This window comes from Peromyscus maniculatus, chromosome 3 (genome assembly GCF_049852395.1).
Source record: "Peromyscus maniculatus bairdii isolate BWxNUB_F1_BW_parent chromosome 3, HU_Pman_BW_mat_3.1, whole genome shotgun sequence".
In the NCBI taxonomy this organism is placed as follows: Eukaryota; Metazoa; Chordata; class Mammalia; order Rodentia; family Cricetidae; genus Peromyscus; species Peromyscus maniculatus.
This window is the reverse complement of record NC_134854.1, coordinates 108044643-108061188: the sequence shown is the minus strand read 5'-3', so window position 1 is coordinate 108061188 and position 16546 is coordinate 108044643. Positions and strand designations below refer to the sequence as shown.

At 49.6% G+C, this 16546-nt stretch overlaps 1 protein-coding gene across 4 annotated transcripts in view; it reads left to right on the top strand.

Moving 5' to 3' along the window:
* Window positions 1–15131, top strand: part of Efcc1 (EF-hand and coiled-coil domain containing 1) — a 36000-nt gene extending 20869 nt beyond the window's left edge. The window contains exons 3-8 of one of the 4 annotated variants that reach the window (XR_013049956.1): window positions 3867–4024; window positions 5317–5455; window positions 6863–7025; window positions 8755–8888; window positions 10922–10985; window positions 12133–15131. Coding sequence is in view for 2 of the 4 variants with exons in the window: in XM_016003047.3 (XP_015858533.1) it covers window positions 3867–4024; window positions 5314–5455; window positions 6863–7025; window positions 8751–8888; window positions 10922–10985; window positions 12133–12266 (799 nt within the window). In the remaining 2 variants the exon portion in view is untranslated. Of the gene's footprint in view, window positions 1–3866; window positions 4025–5313; window positions 5456–6862; window positions 7026–8750; window positions 8889–10921; window positions 10986–12132 lie in introns of those variants that run through there. The other 3 variants (XM_016003047.3, XM_006984566.4, XR_006070455.2) reach the window with 3 other exon arrangements.
* Window positions 15132–16546: the final 1415 nt, after the last annotated feature.

The following is a 16546-nucleotide window of genomic DNA, read 5'->3' as shown; positions in this document are numbered from 1 at the left end:
CCATGTTTGTCTTTCTGGGTTTGGGTTACCTCACTCAGGATGATTTTTTTCTAGTTCCATCCATTTGCCTGCAAATTTCATGCTTTCATTGTTTTTCTCTGCTGAGTAGTACTCCATTGTGTATATGTACCACATTTTCTTCATCCATTCTTCAGTTGACGGGCATCTAGGTTGTTTCCAGGTTCTGGCTATTACAAATAGTGCTGCTATGAACATAGTTGGTGCTCACTATTTTTAAGAGACATTGAAGTAAATACTTATCTGGATGCACATAGTCTCCCTGTTCATCTGGGTGCCCCCTAAACTCACCTCAAACATCAGCGAAGGCAGGCACTCTATTACTTCATTTCATTATCATAGGACTCCCAATATCCAACCCAGGGTAGAACCCCATCATTGTTCACTGGTGAACAAGTCAGGAAATGAAATGAGGCAGCTCAGAGGGGGTGAGGGGCTATAGAGTTCACACAGCAAAGCTGTGGTCTCCTGCAGGGTAGTGGCAGCTTCTGAGGCCTCTTGGCCTCACAGAACCAAGAAGGGAGTCTGTCAGGAACTGGGCGCTTCTAAGATGGAAGGGAGACAATGCAACATCTGGCTCCTGTCAGACTGTTTAAGCCCCTGGGCTGGCAGCCAGATGTGGCCATGGACTGCAATGTGGAAGCTATCAGAGGCTCAGTGGTGTTCCAGGAGGGCGTGGATGTGGCCTTCGGGAGGGAACACCCAGCCACATGGAAGACCAGGGTCTAAGGAAGTGTGGTAGTCACCAGAGTCCATTTCTCCAGGACCATCATGCCACCAGGGAGGCTACAACAATGCTTTCTGGACCACTGACATCCTGACATCTCCCAGAAACACCCTTACTCTACTGAGGATACCAAAAGAGAATGGTACCCAGTAAGGTACCTAGAGAACACAGGACGGGGAAGTATAGCGTGTCTCCTGGTGACTTACCTAGGGGTTCTGCTGCTGTGTCGACCACAGAGGACTCGGTTAAGTCCCAGTTAGCAGACAGGAGCCACACAGGACCCTCAGAAAATGGTTCTGCCTCTGCAGCCAACCTGGGGTTCTTGGCAAATTCAGAAGTTTTTCCTTACCTGACTTCCTTGCCATGAATCTGCCTCGGGGGTTTCCTCTTCCCAAATCCTTGTATGTGACCTGTAGTCCCCAAAGCTGACAGTGGCTATGCTGTATCACTCCAGGGCTTCCTTCCCCTTTGGTAAGGCCTAGAGGGTGGTCTGGAGAAAGAAGTTCAAGGGTCCTCTATTTCTGAGGTAGGCAGATAGCTCTGGTTGTCTGTGTCTCCATCCCCTTCTCTGTGAATCGATGACAATGACATTATTTATTGCTATGGTTGAAATGTGAAATGTTTGGACACTGAGTCCCAAGATGTCTGGGGAGAATATGGAACCTTAAGGGGATGAAGCTTAACTGGAAGAAGTTGTTGGCGGAGGGGGTCACAGGTAGTTAGTTTTATGTCAACTTGACATAAGCTAGAGAGTCATTTGGAAAGAGGGAACCTCAATTGAGAAAATGTTCTTACCAGATTTTCCTGTTACAAGCCTGTGCTGCATTTTATTTAGTGATTAATGTGGGAGAATCCAACCCATTGTGTGTGGTGCTACCCCTGGCCAGGTGGTCCTGGGTTCTATAAGAAAGCAGGCTGAGCAAGCTATTATGAGCAAACCAGTAAGCAGCATTCCTCCATAGCCTCTGCATTAGCTCCTGCCTTCAGGTTCCTGGCCTGAGTTCTTGCCCTGGCATCCCTGGATGATGGACTACAAGCTGTAAGATGAAATAAAACTTTTCCTCCCAAAGTTGCTTTAGGTCATGATGTTTTACCACAGCATAGAAGCCCTGACTAAGACAGCAAGAATTACTGGGCAATGGTGGCGCACACCTTTAGTCTCAGCACTTGGGAGGCAGAGACAGGAGGATCTCTGTGAATTTGAGACCAGCCTAGTCTACAGAGTGAGTCCCAGGACATTCAGAGATACACAAAGGAAACCCTGTCTCAAAAACTCAAAACCAACCAAACAAACAAACAAAGACAGCAAGACTTCTGGGATGTGGTCCAGCCCCATTCCATTGTCAGACTTTGTTTCCTGGTCCATGAAACACAAGACACCGTTGCCTTGCACTCCCACTACCACAGTGGCCCCTCCACACCCTCCCCTCCATACCCTTCCCTCCACACCCTCCCCTCCACACCCTCCCCTCCACACCCTCCCCTCCACACCCTCCCTTCCAGGATAGACTGTAGCTACTCGAACCCTGAGCCAAAATGCATCCTTTAAGTTGTTTCTGCTAGGTACTCTGTCACAGTGATAAATAAGAAAAGAAGCTGACAGCTGCAATCTTAGACTATGACAGAAATGTTTGAGTACCGAAAAGGTGGTGGGGTACAGGAGCTGCTGTAAAGCAAGAGGCATGGACACCAGCTTAATAGGTTGCCAGCTCATTAATAAATATGTTCATGCTGGGCAATGGCAGTGCATGCCTTTAATTCCAGCACTCAGCCAGCAGAGGCAGGCGGATCTCTGTGAGTTTGAGGCCAGCCTGGTTTACAGAGTGACCAGGACAGCCAGGACTACACAGAGAACCCCAGTTTTGAAAATAAATAATTAATAATTAATTAAGTAGGTAAATAAAAATGTTAAATTTATATCAGTTTTTTTCTCTATTATCTGACCTTGTGAACTGCCGGGACGTAAAAAACGAATGTTCAAAACATGGGAACCTTGGAGTGTCAAGGAGACTGATGGGGAATGAAGTGAGTTTTCCAAATCCCAGAGAGCAGAGATTCCTCAGTTAAAGGCTTTCATGACCAAGACAGAATGTAATGAAAATTATGTGAAAATAGGTGGAAAGAAAAGAGTCTAGCCAGGCACAGTGGTATGTGTCTGTAATCCCAGCATGGACTACAACAGTGAGATACTGTCTCTTTAAAAATAAAAAAGTGAAAGGTGTAAACTTTTGAAAATTTCACATAGGGCTGGGGAGATGGCTGAGCCTTTAAAAGCTCTAGCTGCTCTTCCAGAGGAGACAGGCTCAGTTCCCAACGGTTCTCACAGCCATCTGTAACTTCAGTCCCAAAGGATCCAACACCTCTTCTGGCCTCCGTGGGCACCAGGCACACATGTGGAGCACAGAAACACATGCAATCAAAACATCCATACACATAACATAAATTAATTTTAAAAATCCACCCACCCAGACTGGAGAGATGGAACCAGTTAGGAACACTCACGGTTTTTACAGAGGACCCAGGTTCGGTTCCCAGCACCCTCGTGGTGGCTCACAACCATTTCTAACTCTAGTTCCAGGGGCTCCTGTGCCCTCTTCTGGCTTCCATGGGCTCCCAGCACACACCCAGCACACAGCACACAGACATATGCAGGTAAAACATTCATACACATAAAATAAAAATAAATATTTTTTAAATGTCAACCATATTAAGTCCAGAGTTAGCTAGCTGCAGGACTGGCTAGCTCAGCCTCTGAAGATGTCGGGGCTCTTACCCAGCTGGGCAATTCTCTCAGATACTCGTTCAAGGTCACACTATGACTGCTGCAACCAAGTACAGCACCACCACATAACTGTCCCCCAAAAGGGCATTTCCTTTCTCACGATTCTTGTTATACGGAGGGAAATCTGTCTCATAGTGTGTGCAGATCTTTCCTTACATCCCATTTTCTAAAATTGGGTTTCATGTCTGTTCCCTGTTGGCAAAGAAAACTGGAACATATCTTAACATGCTTTCTAGCCTATGAGAGCCTGACTTTGCCAGGACAATGGTGGTAGATCATGGGTGGCTTACCTGTGCAAAATAAAAAATGTCTCAAAACATATCTCTCCCCTACTCACAGGTCAGAGGGACCTCAGCTCCTAAACCCCCTACAAGCCAGTGTACAGCCAGAAAACAAGAATGTTGAACCTAAGGCTAGAGGAACCAGAGGTGTGGACACCACTTCAGAGGTAGCCCAGCAGTCGGACACCAGCTTAAGGAGCAGAGACACAGATGAAGGTCAGTTCCCCACCTGCCCAGCCTGCTGCTAGGCCCATGCCTCATCCCTGCTTGTGAGGGCTCAAGTATCCGACAAAACCCCACCCTGCTTCTCAGGCTGCCTTGTAGTGTCTTCACAAGAACCCGAACCTTGGAAATCAGGGCAGCTTGCCTCCACAGTGTGCCAGGGACTGGGTCTCCATCCCACACTCCAAGCCCAGAGCCCTTCTACCTAGCCCTGCCTTCGGCCCCAGGACAATGCAGATGAGTTACAGAGGAGGAATCAAGGGAGGGACATATACTGCCGATATTAGGAACACTGTCGTGAAAAGTCCTTGCAGTGGTTCTGGGTGGCCCCACCAGACAGTGGAGCCCTGAGGAACCATGGGTGATAGCAGGAGGGGGTAATAAATGTCCAGAGCCAGAGATCCCTGATGCCTGTGTCAAGAAGCTTCCAAGGTCCCCCGTGAGGTGAAGTCTCATTTTGGTTTTAAATACTGCTTCAAGCAGGGAAGTCTGAACATGTCATGTCGGTCAGCACAAACTGCTCAGGCTTAAAGACAAGTATGGGTTCTCAGAAGTATGGGTCTATAGATTTGGAGCCGCCTCTAATGCCTGGCTGCCCCCTCCCTATCCTGAGATTACTCACTCTCAGTAGGCATGTCCTCCCCGGCTCCACCCCATACCCAGGCCTCCAAGCCCAGAGCTGGAAGATCAGCCCTCATCTGAGTTCACTTTGGCCAAACACTCACTGACCCCCACATTGTTTTCTGGGGGTTCCCAGCTCTTCACTATGCCTCTGATTGACACAGCCTGATAGGTGTAGAATAGGGTCAGGCTCTCTAGGAGACTTTGGTCTGCTCCAGGGGACGAGGGCTTTGGTTGGCAATAGGCTGGGGCAGCTCTCATCACCCACTCCAGTCAGGATGAAGTTCATCAAAGCTGTTGGGGACCACAGGCCACATATTGGACACCTCTTCTTCCGTAACCCCCCAAAACTGAGAACTGAAAGTCTTCTGACCTGATGCAAACACCCTGCAAAGCCCTTACCCAGTGCCCCAATCCAGGTGCTTGTCCTGAAGAGGAACCGATGCTCAACCCTGACACCAGACATGCTTCCTCACGTGTCCCCTGAGGAAATGGAAGACATCGTGGCTGGAGCTCAGGGATTCCCATGCAATTCCCCAGGGTCCTGGGCCAGTAACGGGAAGGGGACAGTGTCTCCAGCGCCTCACTTCACACATGTTCCTGAGGAGGGCTGGATGGTCCTCAGGTTGGGTCTCCAGTTCCTAGATGATATGTTTCCCCAGCAGAGGATGAGCAGCTGTTCCGCTCCGTGGAAGGCCAGGCCGCCTCTGAGGAAGAGGAAGAAGAAAGGTTGCAGGAAAAGTCAAGGCCCCCACAGGCCCATGTCGAGGTATCTCTGGCGCAGCCCTCAGGCTGTATGAGTAGGTAAGTGTCTGGATAGCCCTGGCCTGGCAGTGAAGACCAGAAACACAGAACCCCCAGGAAGGCAGCTTTGCCTTGCAGAGCCCTTTACACATGCTTCAACATGAGAAGCTGATGGCTGTGGGATACAGCCATACTTGGCCCCTGACAACCCCTCCCAGGAGTCATAGCTCCAACATTGAAAAACGTCCCACCAAGCACAAGGATGAAGTGAGAAGACCCTCAAGAGCACAGGCTGTGGGGGAATTCATTCCCCACCAGCCATCACTCCCTTGGTCACTGTCCCAAGACCTGTTAGTTCCATTTCTGTCACCTTTGAGCTATCCATCACTTCCTACAACACAGTTCAAAGCCCTCCTCTCTCCCCAGCCTGGGCCCGGGGCTGGTTCTTTCTCAGCTACCCACGGGTGTTGCCCTTGTATCATCTTAAAGGATAATGAAAATGAGCTCGGCACCCATGGGTATCCCAAATTGCCTGTTTTTTTCTGGGCTGCGGTCTCCTTGCCTTGAAGGCAGGTCTGTAACGCTTCTTCGAGGACATGAGGTCAGGATGTAAGATGCTTTCAGGGACAGTACGTTTATTACACTGGAAAGTGCTATGGTTTTCAGGGGTGGTTGTATCACCCATTCTTTATGTCCATACAAAGCACTTAAGTACCTGCTTGTGTGCCAGGAAAATTTGAACCATTGAGACAATAATAAAGAGAAGACTGCCATGCTGTCCTGGGCCCTCTACTGTAGGGAGCTAGGGCAGAGAGTGTGAAGACAGGGTGGGTGGGAGGAGACTTGGAGGCAATTCTGTCCAGCAATGTAGATGGTGTGAGAAGGGTCCAGGGGGGAACAGCAGGCAGAGGCTCTGGGGCAGGCTGAGTGGGGTGGTGGCAGGGGTTGGTTCTAAATGCAGCACTTTTATTCTTCGAGGAAAGGTCAGGAAGCATGACAAAACCCAGTATCAGAGCTTTATTATGAGGAAGCGGGAGTGGGGGTGGGGACAGAAGAGTGCATGGCCAGGCCTATGGGAGAGACACATGAGGAGGAGGGAGAGAGAAGGGAGGAGTCTGTAACTGGCTTTTTAAGGATCTCCCTGCACATACTCACGTGGACTTATAGAGCTACACCACGCCATGCATGCGAAGATTGTCTGACCACGCTGTGCGAGGATGATGTAAGACATAAGACCCCTTGCTTAGCTACTGAACTGCACATGTGTGGTCATGCAGCTGGAGGAGTGGCAGAACCCTAACAGCGGGGGTGTTAGCCAGGTTGTAGGGGACACCTCTGGCAGTCCCTCTGAGGAGCCAAGGAGCTCCAGGAAGATGCTGAGCAGACAGGCTCCATGACAACATCTGCTTTCAACACTGCGGCACAGGGACAGCAGGTCCCTGCAGTTCTGGCTTCTCTCTCCTGCAGGTGTGATGGGCAGACAGCTGAGGCGCTCAAGACTGCCTTTGGCCACTGTGATGGTGCTGACCACATCTGCACCCTAGAGCTGGAGACCCATGTCACCAGGCTTGGGGAACAGCTGCAGACCCTGGGCTGCAGCGGAAAGACCCTGGGGACACCGGAGAAGGAGGTCAGCAGGGCCCTAAGATCCCAGATCTTACAGCTGGAGGGACTTGCAGCCCTATAGCCCACTCACAGAGCTGTGAACAGAACTCAGTAGGCATGGTTTCCTCTCATTTCACTTTGTGGGAACCTTTGATAGCCAGTCACAGAATCCCATCCCAGACTAGCTTGGTTACAAAGCAGAAGCTCACAAGAACTGAGGGGACAGCTGCATGGGCTACAGGCACAACCATCAGAGCACAAACATGTCGTCTCCTGCCTGTGTCTCTGAAACCTCAGCCTTGAGTCACGGACTGAAAAATCTCGGGATCGTTAAGGAGGGCATTTTAACAATTCAGTTTAAAGATCTCAATTGGCTCTATTTGTGATTCTAGAACCAGGCAATACTTTGGCCTATTGGGCAGTGAGTGTCTAATGCACACAGAAGGACTAGCTGCATTCCTATAAGGAAGGACAGAGAGGTGACTGATGGATAACAGGAAACACCAGGTTCCTACAGGTCATGTGTTTTGGTAAAGATTAAGGTACACAAACTATAATTCCAGGCCCATTGGGGAAATCACCCTTGACTTCTCCAGGGACACATGACAGCCAGGTCTCCCTGTCAATGCAGAACTCTGCCCTAAGGATCCCCACCCTGCACTCTGGACTCAGGGTGGAAGCTAAGCCCTGAACAGTGGAAAGTCGTGGGTCAGAGCAGGGCCCACAGCATATGCCAGAGCAGGCTGCCTGGCTTCAGTGCCAGCTCTAGAACCTGTGTGATGCTGTGCTTCAGCATCTCTGTGCCTCGGTTTCCACGTTTGTAACAGGGCCACTATGCATGTGTCAAGTGAGTAGATGTGGGTAGTGAGCGCTTGACAGCTCAGCTCTGACTGTCAACGTCTGGTGAAGACCACCCAGGTTGGTCTGCTATATCTCAGGCTGTGTTTCCATTCTTACCACAGCACTGTTCCCTGAGACCCTGATCCTGATACCCAGGATCTCCCCAGCAGAGAGCTGCTGGGGAAGGGCCACCGTCAGATGTGAAGTACAAACTGGCAGTCAGGGAGCACCCAAGGAAAGGTACAGCTGTCACTTTTCTAAGTAAACTTCAAAGTGACAGAGCAGGAAGGCTCCAGAATGGGCCAGTCCCTAGTTCTCTCTGAGGTGGATGGAACCACAGAGTCTTTTGTACTCCTGCCCAAAGCCAGAGGGAATCATGAGCACCCTGGGAATAAGGGGTGCCTGTCACATGACAGGCCTGGTTTAGGGGGTGAGCGTCAGACATTTCCTCTGTCATCAACCCTGGGACCCTGGCGGCACTCCTGGCCACACGGCTGTGGAAAGGTGGACAGATGCCTGGAATGTCCTTTCAGCCAGGGCCCTAGGAAAAGATGGGACAGGAACTACATAGCCTACAATATGCTCCTTCTGTGTAAGCCAGTCACATGGATTTCTCCTGGTTGCCACCAACACAGATTCATCAAACAGAAAAGAAACCAAAAAGTAGAAAAGGGAGAATGGAGTCATTAGACTAGAGAAGTGTGTGCGTCTCACCATACAGTTTGGGGCAGGCACTTAGCTTCTCTGGCCCCCAGGGTGGTTTATCTGCATGGCTACCTTACATGCAAAGGAGGCCAGATTAGGGGATCTCTGCCAAATTGCCAGGGAGGCCAGCAACCTTACTAGGGAGCTATGAACACCCATCATGGGGAAAGAGCTGTAAGAAACGCACTGAGACCCTTTACCCCAGGCAGAAGTGCAGCGGATGGTGGAGACGGAGCATCTGAGGCTGGAGCTGCAGATGGTGGAGACAGAGCGGGTACGACTGTCGCTGCTGGAAGAGAAGCTGGTGGACGTGCTGCAACTCCTGCAGAGGCTCCGGGACCTGGTGGGAACATGGGGGGTCCTGGAGGGAAGGGGGAACGCGGGGCTGGAGGTGAGCTGGGAGACCCAGAGGAAAGTGTTGGTGAGACAGCCAAGGCGAGTTCATAGGGGACCTGAGGGCAACACAGTGGGGAGCCAGGGAGGCCAGGAGGCTGAGGGGAGCCTGTGGCAGGACCAGGGCTCTGGTTCCCACAGTCAGCAGGTGCTCCTCAGAATGGAGGCTCCAAGAAGCCACCTAGAGAGGAGAGGGTATTCCAGATCATTTTAGGAGTCTGGTGTAACTGTAATTAAAGCCCAGAGCTGGCTATCGAGATGACTCACCGGGTAAAGCATGAGATGCCAAAGCCTGGTGACCTGAGTTCTATCTCTAGAACCATTGAAAAAGTGAAGAAGAAAACACATAATGTTGACCTCTGACCTCCATACATGTACCATGGCATACATGCCCACACATATGCATATAATAATAATAAATAAATAATTTTTAAAGACCAAAGGAGTTTAACCAAGAAAGAATAATGTAACATCTCTTTTAAACATGGCTGCGTGGCTGGGGAGATGGCTCAGTGGTTAAGGGCATCACTGTGGGTTCCAGGACAGCCAGGGCTACGTAGAGAGACTTTGTCTCAAACAAGCAAAGACAATAACAAAAGAGCACCCACTGATCTCCAGAGGACCAGGGTTCAATTCCCAGCACCCACATGGCAGCTCACAACCAACTGTAACTCCAGTCCCAAGGGATCTAACACCTTGCGGCCTCTGCACTCACCCAGCACACATGGTACACGGACACACATGTGAGCAAAACGCCATACACATAAAATAAAACAAAACAGTTAAAAAATAAACATGGCTTCAAATTATTAAAGACCAGAAGACTTGGCACAGTAGTGCCTGTAGTTTCAGCACTAGAGAGGCTGAGGCAGGAGGATTGCCACAAGTGTGAGTCCAGCATGGCACATTCTATATCAAAAAAAAAAAATTTTTTGGTTGTTTCTAGCTTGTTTGTTGTTTTTCAAGGCAGGGTTTCTCTGTGTAACAGCCCTGGCTGTCCTAAAACGAGCTTTGTAGAGCAGGCTGGCCTCAAACTCTCAGAGATCAGGATGCCTCTGCCTCCCAAGTGCTGGGATTAAAGGTGTGCCCCCCACCACCACCAGAAGAAATATTTTTTAACTAGCCAGGAATGCTGGCACATACTCAATCCCAGCACTTGGGAGGCAGAGACAGGGGGAGCTCTGAGAGTTCACTTTTGCTGTACAGCAGGCTGCCAGGGACATGGGCTGCCCAGGTCTGGCCCCGTATCACATAGCCGGGCAGACACAGAGCTGGGAGTGAGCCTGAGAGCAGCCGAGGCTCAGCCCAGTCCCAGAAGCAGTGAGGTGTGTAGTGTTTTCTTTGTTTAGGTTTGTTTGCTTCTGAGACAGGATCTCACTATATAGCCCAGGCTAGCCTGGCAATCTTGGTCCTGCTTCCACCTCCTGAGTGCTGGGGTTGCAGGTGTGGCCCTGGCCCTCTTTCTCTCTGGTCCTTCCTTTCTGCACAGCCTTTCATTGCTTAGAAGCCCACACTAAACAACTTGACTTGAGGAGCAGATGAGCAAATGCTTAAGGACCTTAGTCACCGTTTCCCCCGGTTCATCCGTCCTGGTCTGTGGGGGAATGGAGCCTGCACACTGCTCCATCCTACCCACTGAGGGTCTCAGAGAAGCCAGTGTGGCCAGGCTTGGGGGTGGGAGGCAGGGAGGGAGTCCAGGGTAAGAAGACAAGATGAGAGGACAGGAAGGGGGTGGGGGGGCAGGAAGGGAGGGTGGGGACAGGAAGGGAGGGTGGGGGTAGGAAGAGAGGGGGGCAGGAAGGGAGGGGGACAGGAAGGGAGGGGGGGCAGGAAGGGAGGGGGGGCAGGAAGGGATAAAGAGGACCATGGAGAGGGAATGTGGGACCAGCTCCAAGGAACTTCATGGAAGCTTCCAGGAGTCTGTACCCTCCACCTGTTGGGTGGGACATGATCTGACCCAGCCTCTCTCCATCTCTCTTGAAGAACATATCAAAAAGAGCCCTGGGGAAGATTTTGCTGAACGCCCTGGACCGGAATCCCTCACTGGGTAGGCAAGAGTGCCTTGCAGAGAATGGATGGCAGCTGTGGGGGGTCTGGACCAAAACTCCGGGGCTGTCTGCTGCAGAACATCCACTCTGACCCCACCCCAGTGCCTGCAGGCCACAGTCAGGAAAGACTTCAAAAGCAGACGCTACCGTCTGACCAGAACAGAGCTGCAGAGGCTGCAGGCAGCTGGCACAACTGGAGCCACCATGGGCACAGCTGGCAAGGGTGGGGTAGGCTGCTGGCAAGTCAGACTGCACTGCTCACTGAGCCCACCGTGGCCAGGACCCAGGCAGTGCCTCTGTGCTTGAAATCCCCAGCTCTGACAGCTGACCTATCAGAAGGGAGTTCCCCGGCACACAGTCAGACACAGCTCTGACAGCTGACCTATCAGAAGGGAGTTCCCCAGCACACAGTCAGACCCAGCTCTGACAGCTGACCTATCAGAAGGGAGTTCCCCGGCACACAGTCAGACCCAGCTCTCACAGCTGACCTATCAGAAGGGAGTTCCCCGGCATACAAATCCCCAGCTCTGACAGCTGACCTATCAGAAGGGAGTGTTCCCCTGCACACAGTCAGACCCAGCCTGCTAAGTGTCTGAGATTTGCCTAAAGCTCTGGCCCTGTGGCCTCCGCTGCCCAGGCAAAGCTGAGAGCAGCGTAACTCCACCAGCTGTGCCCGGCACCTGACCCTGCCTCCCAGGGAGACTGATAGGTGAGCCTTCACCTGCTGGCAGGACTTAAAACAGCCCATTGCCAGTGGAGACAAGTAGTATCTAGGACAGCGGTTCTCAACCTTCCTAATTCCGCGACCCTTTAATACAGTTCCTCATGCTGTGCTGACCCCAGCCATAAAATTACTTTGTTGCTACTTCATAACTATAATTTTGCTACTGTTATGAATTGTAATGTAAATATCTTGATATGCAGGGTATCTGATATTGACCCCTATGAAAATGTTTTTTGACCCCAGGAGTCACGACCCACCAGTTGAGAACTACTGATCTAGGTGTTAAGAAGGAACATGGGGGCAGGGCTGGGCAGGGCTGGGCAGGGCTGGGCAGGGCTGGGCAGTGGTAGGCAAGCCCACATGGAAGAGAGAAGTGACTCTGTGGACAAGATAAAGAAATCCACCCTTTTGTTTCTCTCCAGAGGGTACACATGGCACCTTGGCCATCCTGGACACCTTGCACCAAGCCTTGGTTGGCTGTGAACTCCTGCAGAGAAATCCCTCAGCACCATCCACAGCTTCTACACACACAAACCCCTTCCTCATCTCCTGCTGAGCTCACTGACCCAGCCATGGGCCACCATGGTCTTTCTATCCATCACCAGACCAGCATTGACTACAACCAGACTTGCCTCCTTGGTGAACCTGACGACCATGGGACTTGCATTGGCAGTCACTGGACCAACCTTCACAGCCAAACTGAGTGCCATCACAGTAGTCTTCTCGGTCATCCTGAGCACCATCAGCCCAGCCTCCCTGGTCAGCCGTCCATTGCTGGACTGTCTTCCACCGTCTGAACACCCACCACAAATGGTTGGACTGTTATCACTTCCTCAGAACTCTGGCAGCCAAGGCTCCTTCCAAAACTGGGTGCGTCTGGCAGCTGCTCCTTCCTTGGGCCTCTCCCATTCTCCCAGAACCCCCACGTTGAATCCTTGCAGTTGTTAGATCAGCCTGTACCTTATGCTGAGCACAGTACACGGTACATTCCAGAATCTCTGCCCTGCTTGCTCCAGCTGACTGACCTGGGTTATTTGGCCTGCTCAAGAAGGACCAGTTCTGCACCCTGATCAGGCTATATGTGTGCTAGAACTTAGTGTGGACAAACGTGCAAGGAAAACTCCAGGGGACCAGGCAAAGAGGAACCCACACTTTGGCAAGTCTAACTTTGTGAGCTCTGCTATGACCTCACAGGAAAGATAGAAGAGAATCATGGAATGCTTCTGGGAGGAAGAGGCAATTTTTGACCAGTGTGGAACATAACTAGTGCATGCTGGGTTTTATTTTGCTGTTTTTCTGGTGCCAGGGGTGTCCCAGCACTGCCAGAGCGCCCCGGCCAAGCACACCCTTCCCTCACTCTGTTCTTTTCAACAAGCTGCCTTCCCAATGGAGCGTGACAGGCATGGGTTTCATTAAAGCCTTGACTAACTGAGAGAAGGAACGTTCCCGCAGCCGGGTCCCCAGAGCTGGCCTGTCCCAGCCAAGGGAGAGGAAACCAAAGACAAGTTCAGGCCCACCGAAACAGCCGTGGTCATAGGTTCTATATTCAGTTCTGTTGTTTTACATTCTGTGAGGAGCATCTCCCTGTGTTGCTTAGGCTGGTCTCAGACTCCTGGGTTCAAGCAATCCTCCTGCCTCCCAGGTATCTGGGACTATAGGCTATACACAGAACACATAACCCCCCCACACACACACACACTTTTGATTACCACATCACTAAAGGCTCAGCTCCTGGAATTCCTCACCCAACACATGGAGTCAGCCTTTAGCAGGAGACGATCAAACCGAAGAGACAGTCATCCATGGTTGTATCAGCAAGTCAGGAAGCATCAGACCAGGAATTTGAAACAACTGGTTACTGGCAGCTCTAATGGAGGAGGCCAGCAACATGCAAGACCAGGTGAGTAACATGAAGAGGATGCATGTTCCATGGGAGAGTCAGGAATTGCTAGGAATCCTACCAACTGAGCAGAATGAAGAGCACTCTGTAGGCTCAGAGACAACTGCACAGGATGAGGAAAGACTGCCAGAGCCTAAGGATATGTCCTACAAACTTCTAAAGATGAACACCAGGGATGAAAAGACTAGGAACAGGGAACAGAAAATACGAGAACTGTTGGGCAACTACGACATGTATTTAAAGGGGGGACACAGACAACAGTTCAAACAACATTGACTTTGAATTTTCCAAAACTCCGGTCAGACACCAAAGCACAGAGCCAGAAGACTCACAAAGCCCAAGCAGAATACATGCAAAACAAACAATAAAAATGGCATCGGAGCGGGCATGGTGATGCACCCCTGTAATCCCATCACTCCGGAGGCTGAGGCAGGAGGACCAGGCGTTTACAACCAGCCCAATCTGGACAGTGAGAGACTGCCTCAAAATGACAACAGGGAGGAAAAAGAGCGAAACACTGAGGTAGGAGAGGAAACTAGTATTCGTTGTATCTTGTAAAATTACCCTTGAGATGGACGGAGTGAAGATTCTCCGGCAAAACTCATTACAGCTTTCAAGAAACAAAGGAAGTTCTTTAGAGAGAAGGGGGATTTACAGACCAAAAATTTGGGTTTATATAAAGAAAAAGCACCAAAGAAAGAATAAGTCAAGGTAGAAAAAATCCTTTATTTCTCTTATTTTTTTTTCTTGCCTACCAGACAAGAGTTTGTCCAAGTTCTGGAGACAATGCATGCATTGCACTCAGCTTTTGTGAGTGAAATGCCCAGCACAGACTCCAGGGCAGAGAAGGAACTAGCAACGCTTTGGTACTGTGGAGCCTGGGAAGGAAACATTGCTGCCCTTGAAGCAGTCCGGTTATTGAAAGTGGACTTGGATTAGTGTAGATGGGCGTTGTGAGTGTCGGGATAAACACTGGGAAAAGAAGGGGGCAGGGATGCACTAGGACAAGAGAGAAGGTGACACTACATATGATACTTAATCAAGACCACAAATGCAGACTAGGAGCCGAAGACAGAACCAAAGTGGTTAAACGTGAGCAGTCATGGAAGACGTCACCCCTGTCAGCAGCACCCCCAAATATTAGTGGTCCCATTACAACAACAAAAATGTAGGGATTCTCAGACCAAACGACATGCTGTCTGCAAGAATCCACTTTAGGAGGCTGGAGAGATGGCTTAGCCGATAGGAGCACTTATTGGTCTTACAGAAGACCTGGGTTCAATTCCCAGCACCCACATGGCCGCTCCCAACGTCCTATAACTCCTGTTCCAAATGATCCAATGACCCTCTTTTGACTCTGTGGGTGTGTGTGGTACACAAACATACAGTCAGGCATGTACACATAAAAAATATTTAAAAGAAAAAAGAAATCCGCTGTAGACCTAGACACATGTGGATTAAAGTAAAGGGTGAAAGAAATTACTCGTGTGCCAACTGTAATCAGAAGAAAGCCTAACTCACTATATTCATTTCAGACAGAGCAGACTTCAAGACAAAGAAAAGCATCAGGAGAGAAAGGGGGCATCACTTGCTGTCCAAGGGGTCAGCTCACCAAGAAAATAGTGTGTGTGCCTAGCAACAGCCACAAACTACCGGAGACAAAAATGAATACAAAGCCAGGCACAGTGATGCGCACCTTTAATTACAGCACTCGGGAGGCAGAGGCAGACAGATCTCTGAGTTCTAGGCCAGCCTAGTCTACATAGACCTTGTCTCAAAAATATGTATTAATGGAAGTTCAAGAAACAGACGAGTCCACTATTGTAGTTGCAGACATCAACGCACTTCTATAAGACATGGACACACCCAGCAGGTGTGACATTAGTAAAGCTGAACACACCAGAACCATCAACCAAGTGGATCCAATGGACACAGACTACTCATCCCACAATGGCACAAATGCATTCTCTTCAAGCTTGGGCAGTGGTCTCCACATTCTGGCCACAAACTCTTACTAATTAAACTATGGAAGCCATGCAACTCTCTCAAGAGACAGCAAAATTAAACTTGGAACAGAAAGACAGCTTGGAAATCCATAAATTCTTAGAGATTGAATAACGCATTTCTACATTAAATACATATCAAAGAAGAATTCTCTAGAGTAATTTTAAAGCACTTTTAGTGAAATGAAAATGGAAATATACCCCATCAGAATGTATGGGACACAATAAGAGCAAAGCTTCAAGGGAAACACACAGCATGGGGATAGATTTATTGCTCAGCAGTTAGGAGCACTGGCTGCTCTTCCAAAGGACCCAGGTTCAATTCCCAAGACTCACATGGCAGCTCACAACTGTCTCTAACGCCAGTTCCAGGGGATCTGACACCAATGCACATAAAATAAATTACTATTTAAAAACCTTTGAAATATTTATTTTTAAAAAAGCTTCTGACCAGGCTAATCAAAAAAAAAAAAAAAAAGAAAGAAAGAAAAAAAAGAAAAGTTACTAATACCAGTGGTGAAAGAGGAATGTCATCACAGGACAGATCTCAACAGCACCAAAAGGATTTTAGATGTGACTGTGAATAAGCCTTGTGAGCTAATGAAAGGGACTGATTCCTTGAAAAACACATAAAAGCCACACACGAAGAAACAGACAATCTGATATGTATTAGGTAATATAATTAATAATTAACAAAACAGGAAAATAACAGGCCCAGGACAGGTTCTCCAGTACATTCTATGGCCGAACTGTAAGAAAAGGGCTGTACGAATCATCCAGTCTCTTCGAGGAAACAGAAGCCGGCCTTCTTTGCAGTCCCTTCTGTAAGGCCAGGGTTGCCATCATGCCAGCAAACATCTTAAACAAAAAAGACAGAGCAAAATGCCTCATATGTACAGGTACAAAAATCTTCAGCAAAATATGAGCAAGTCA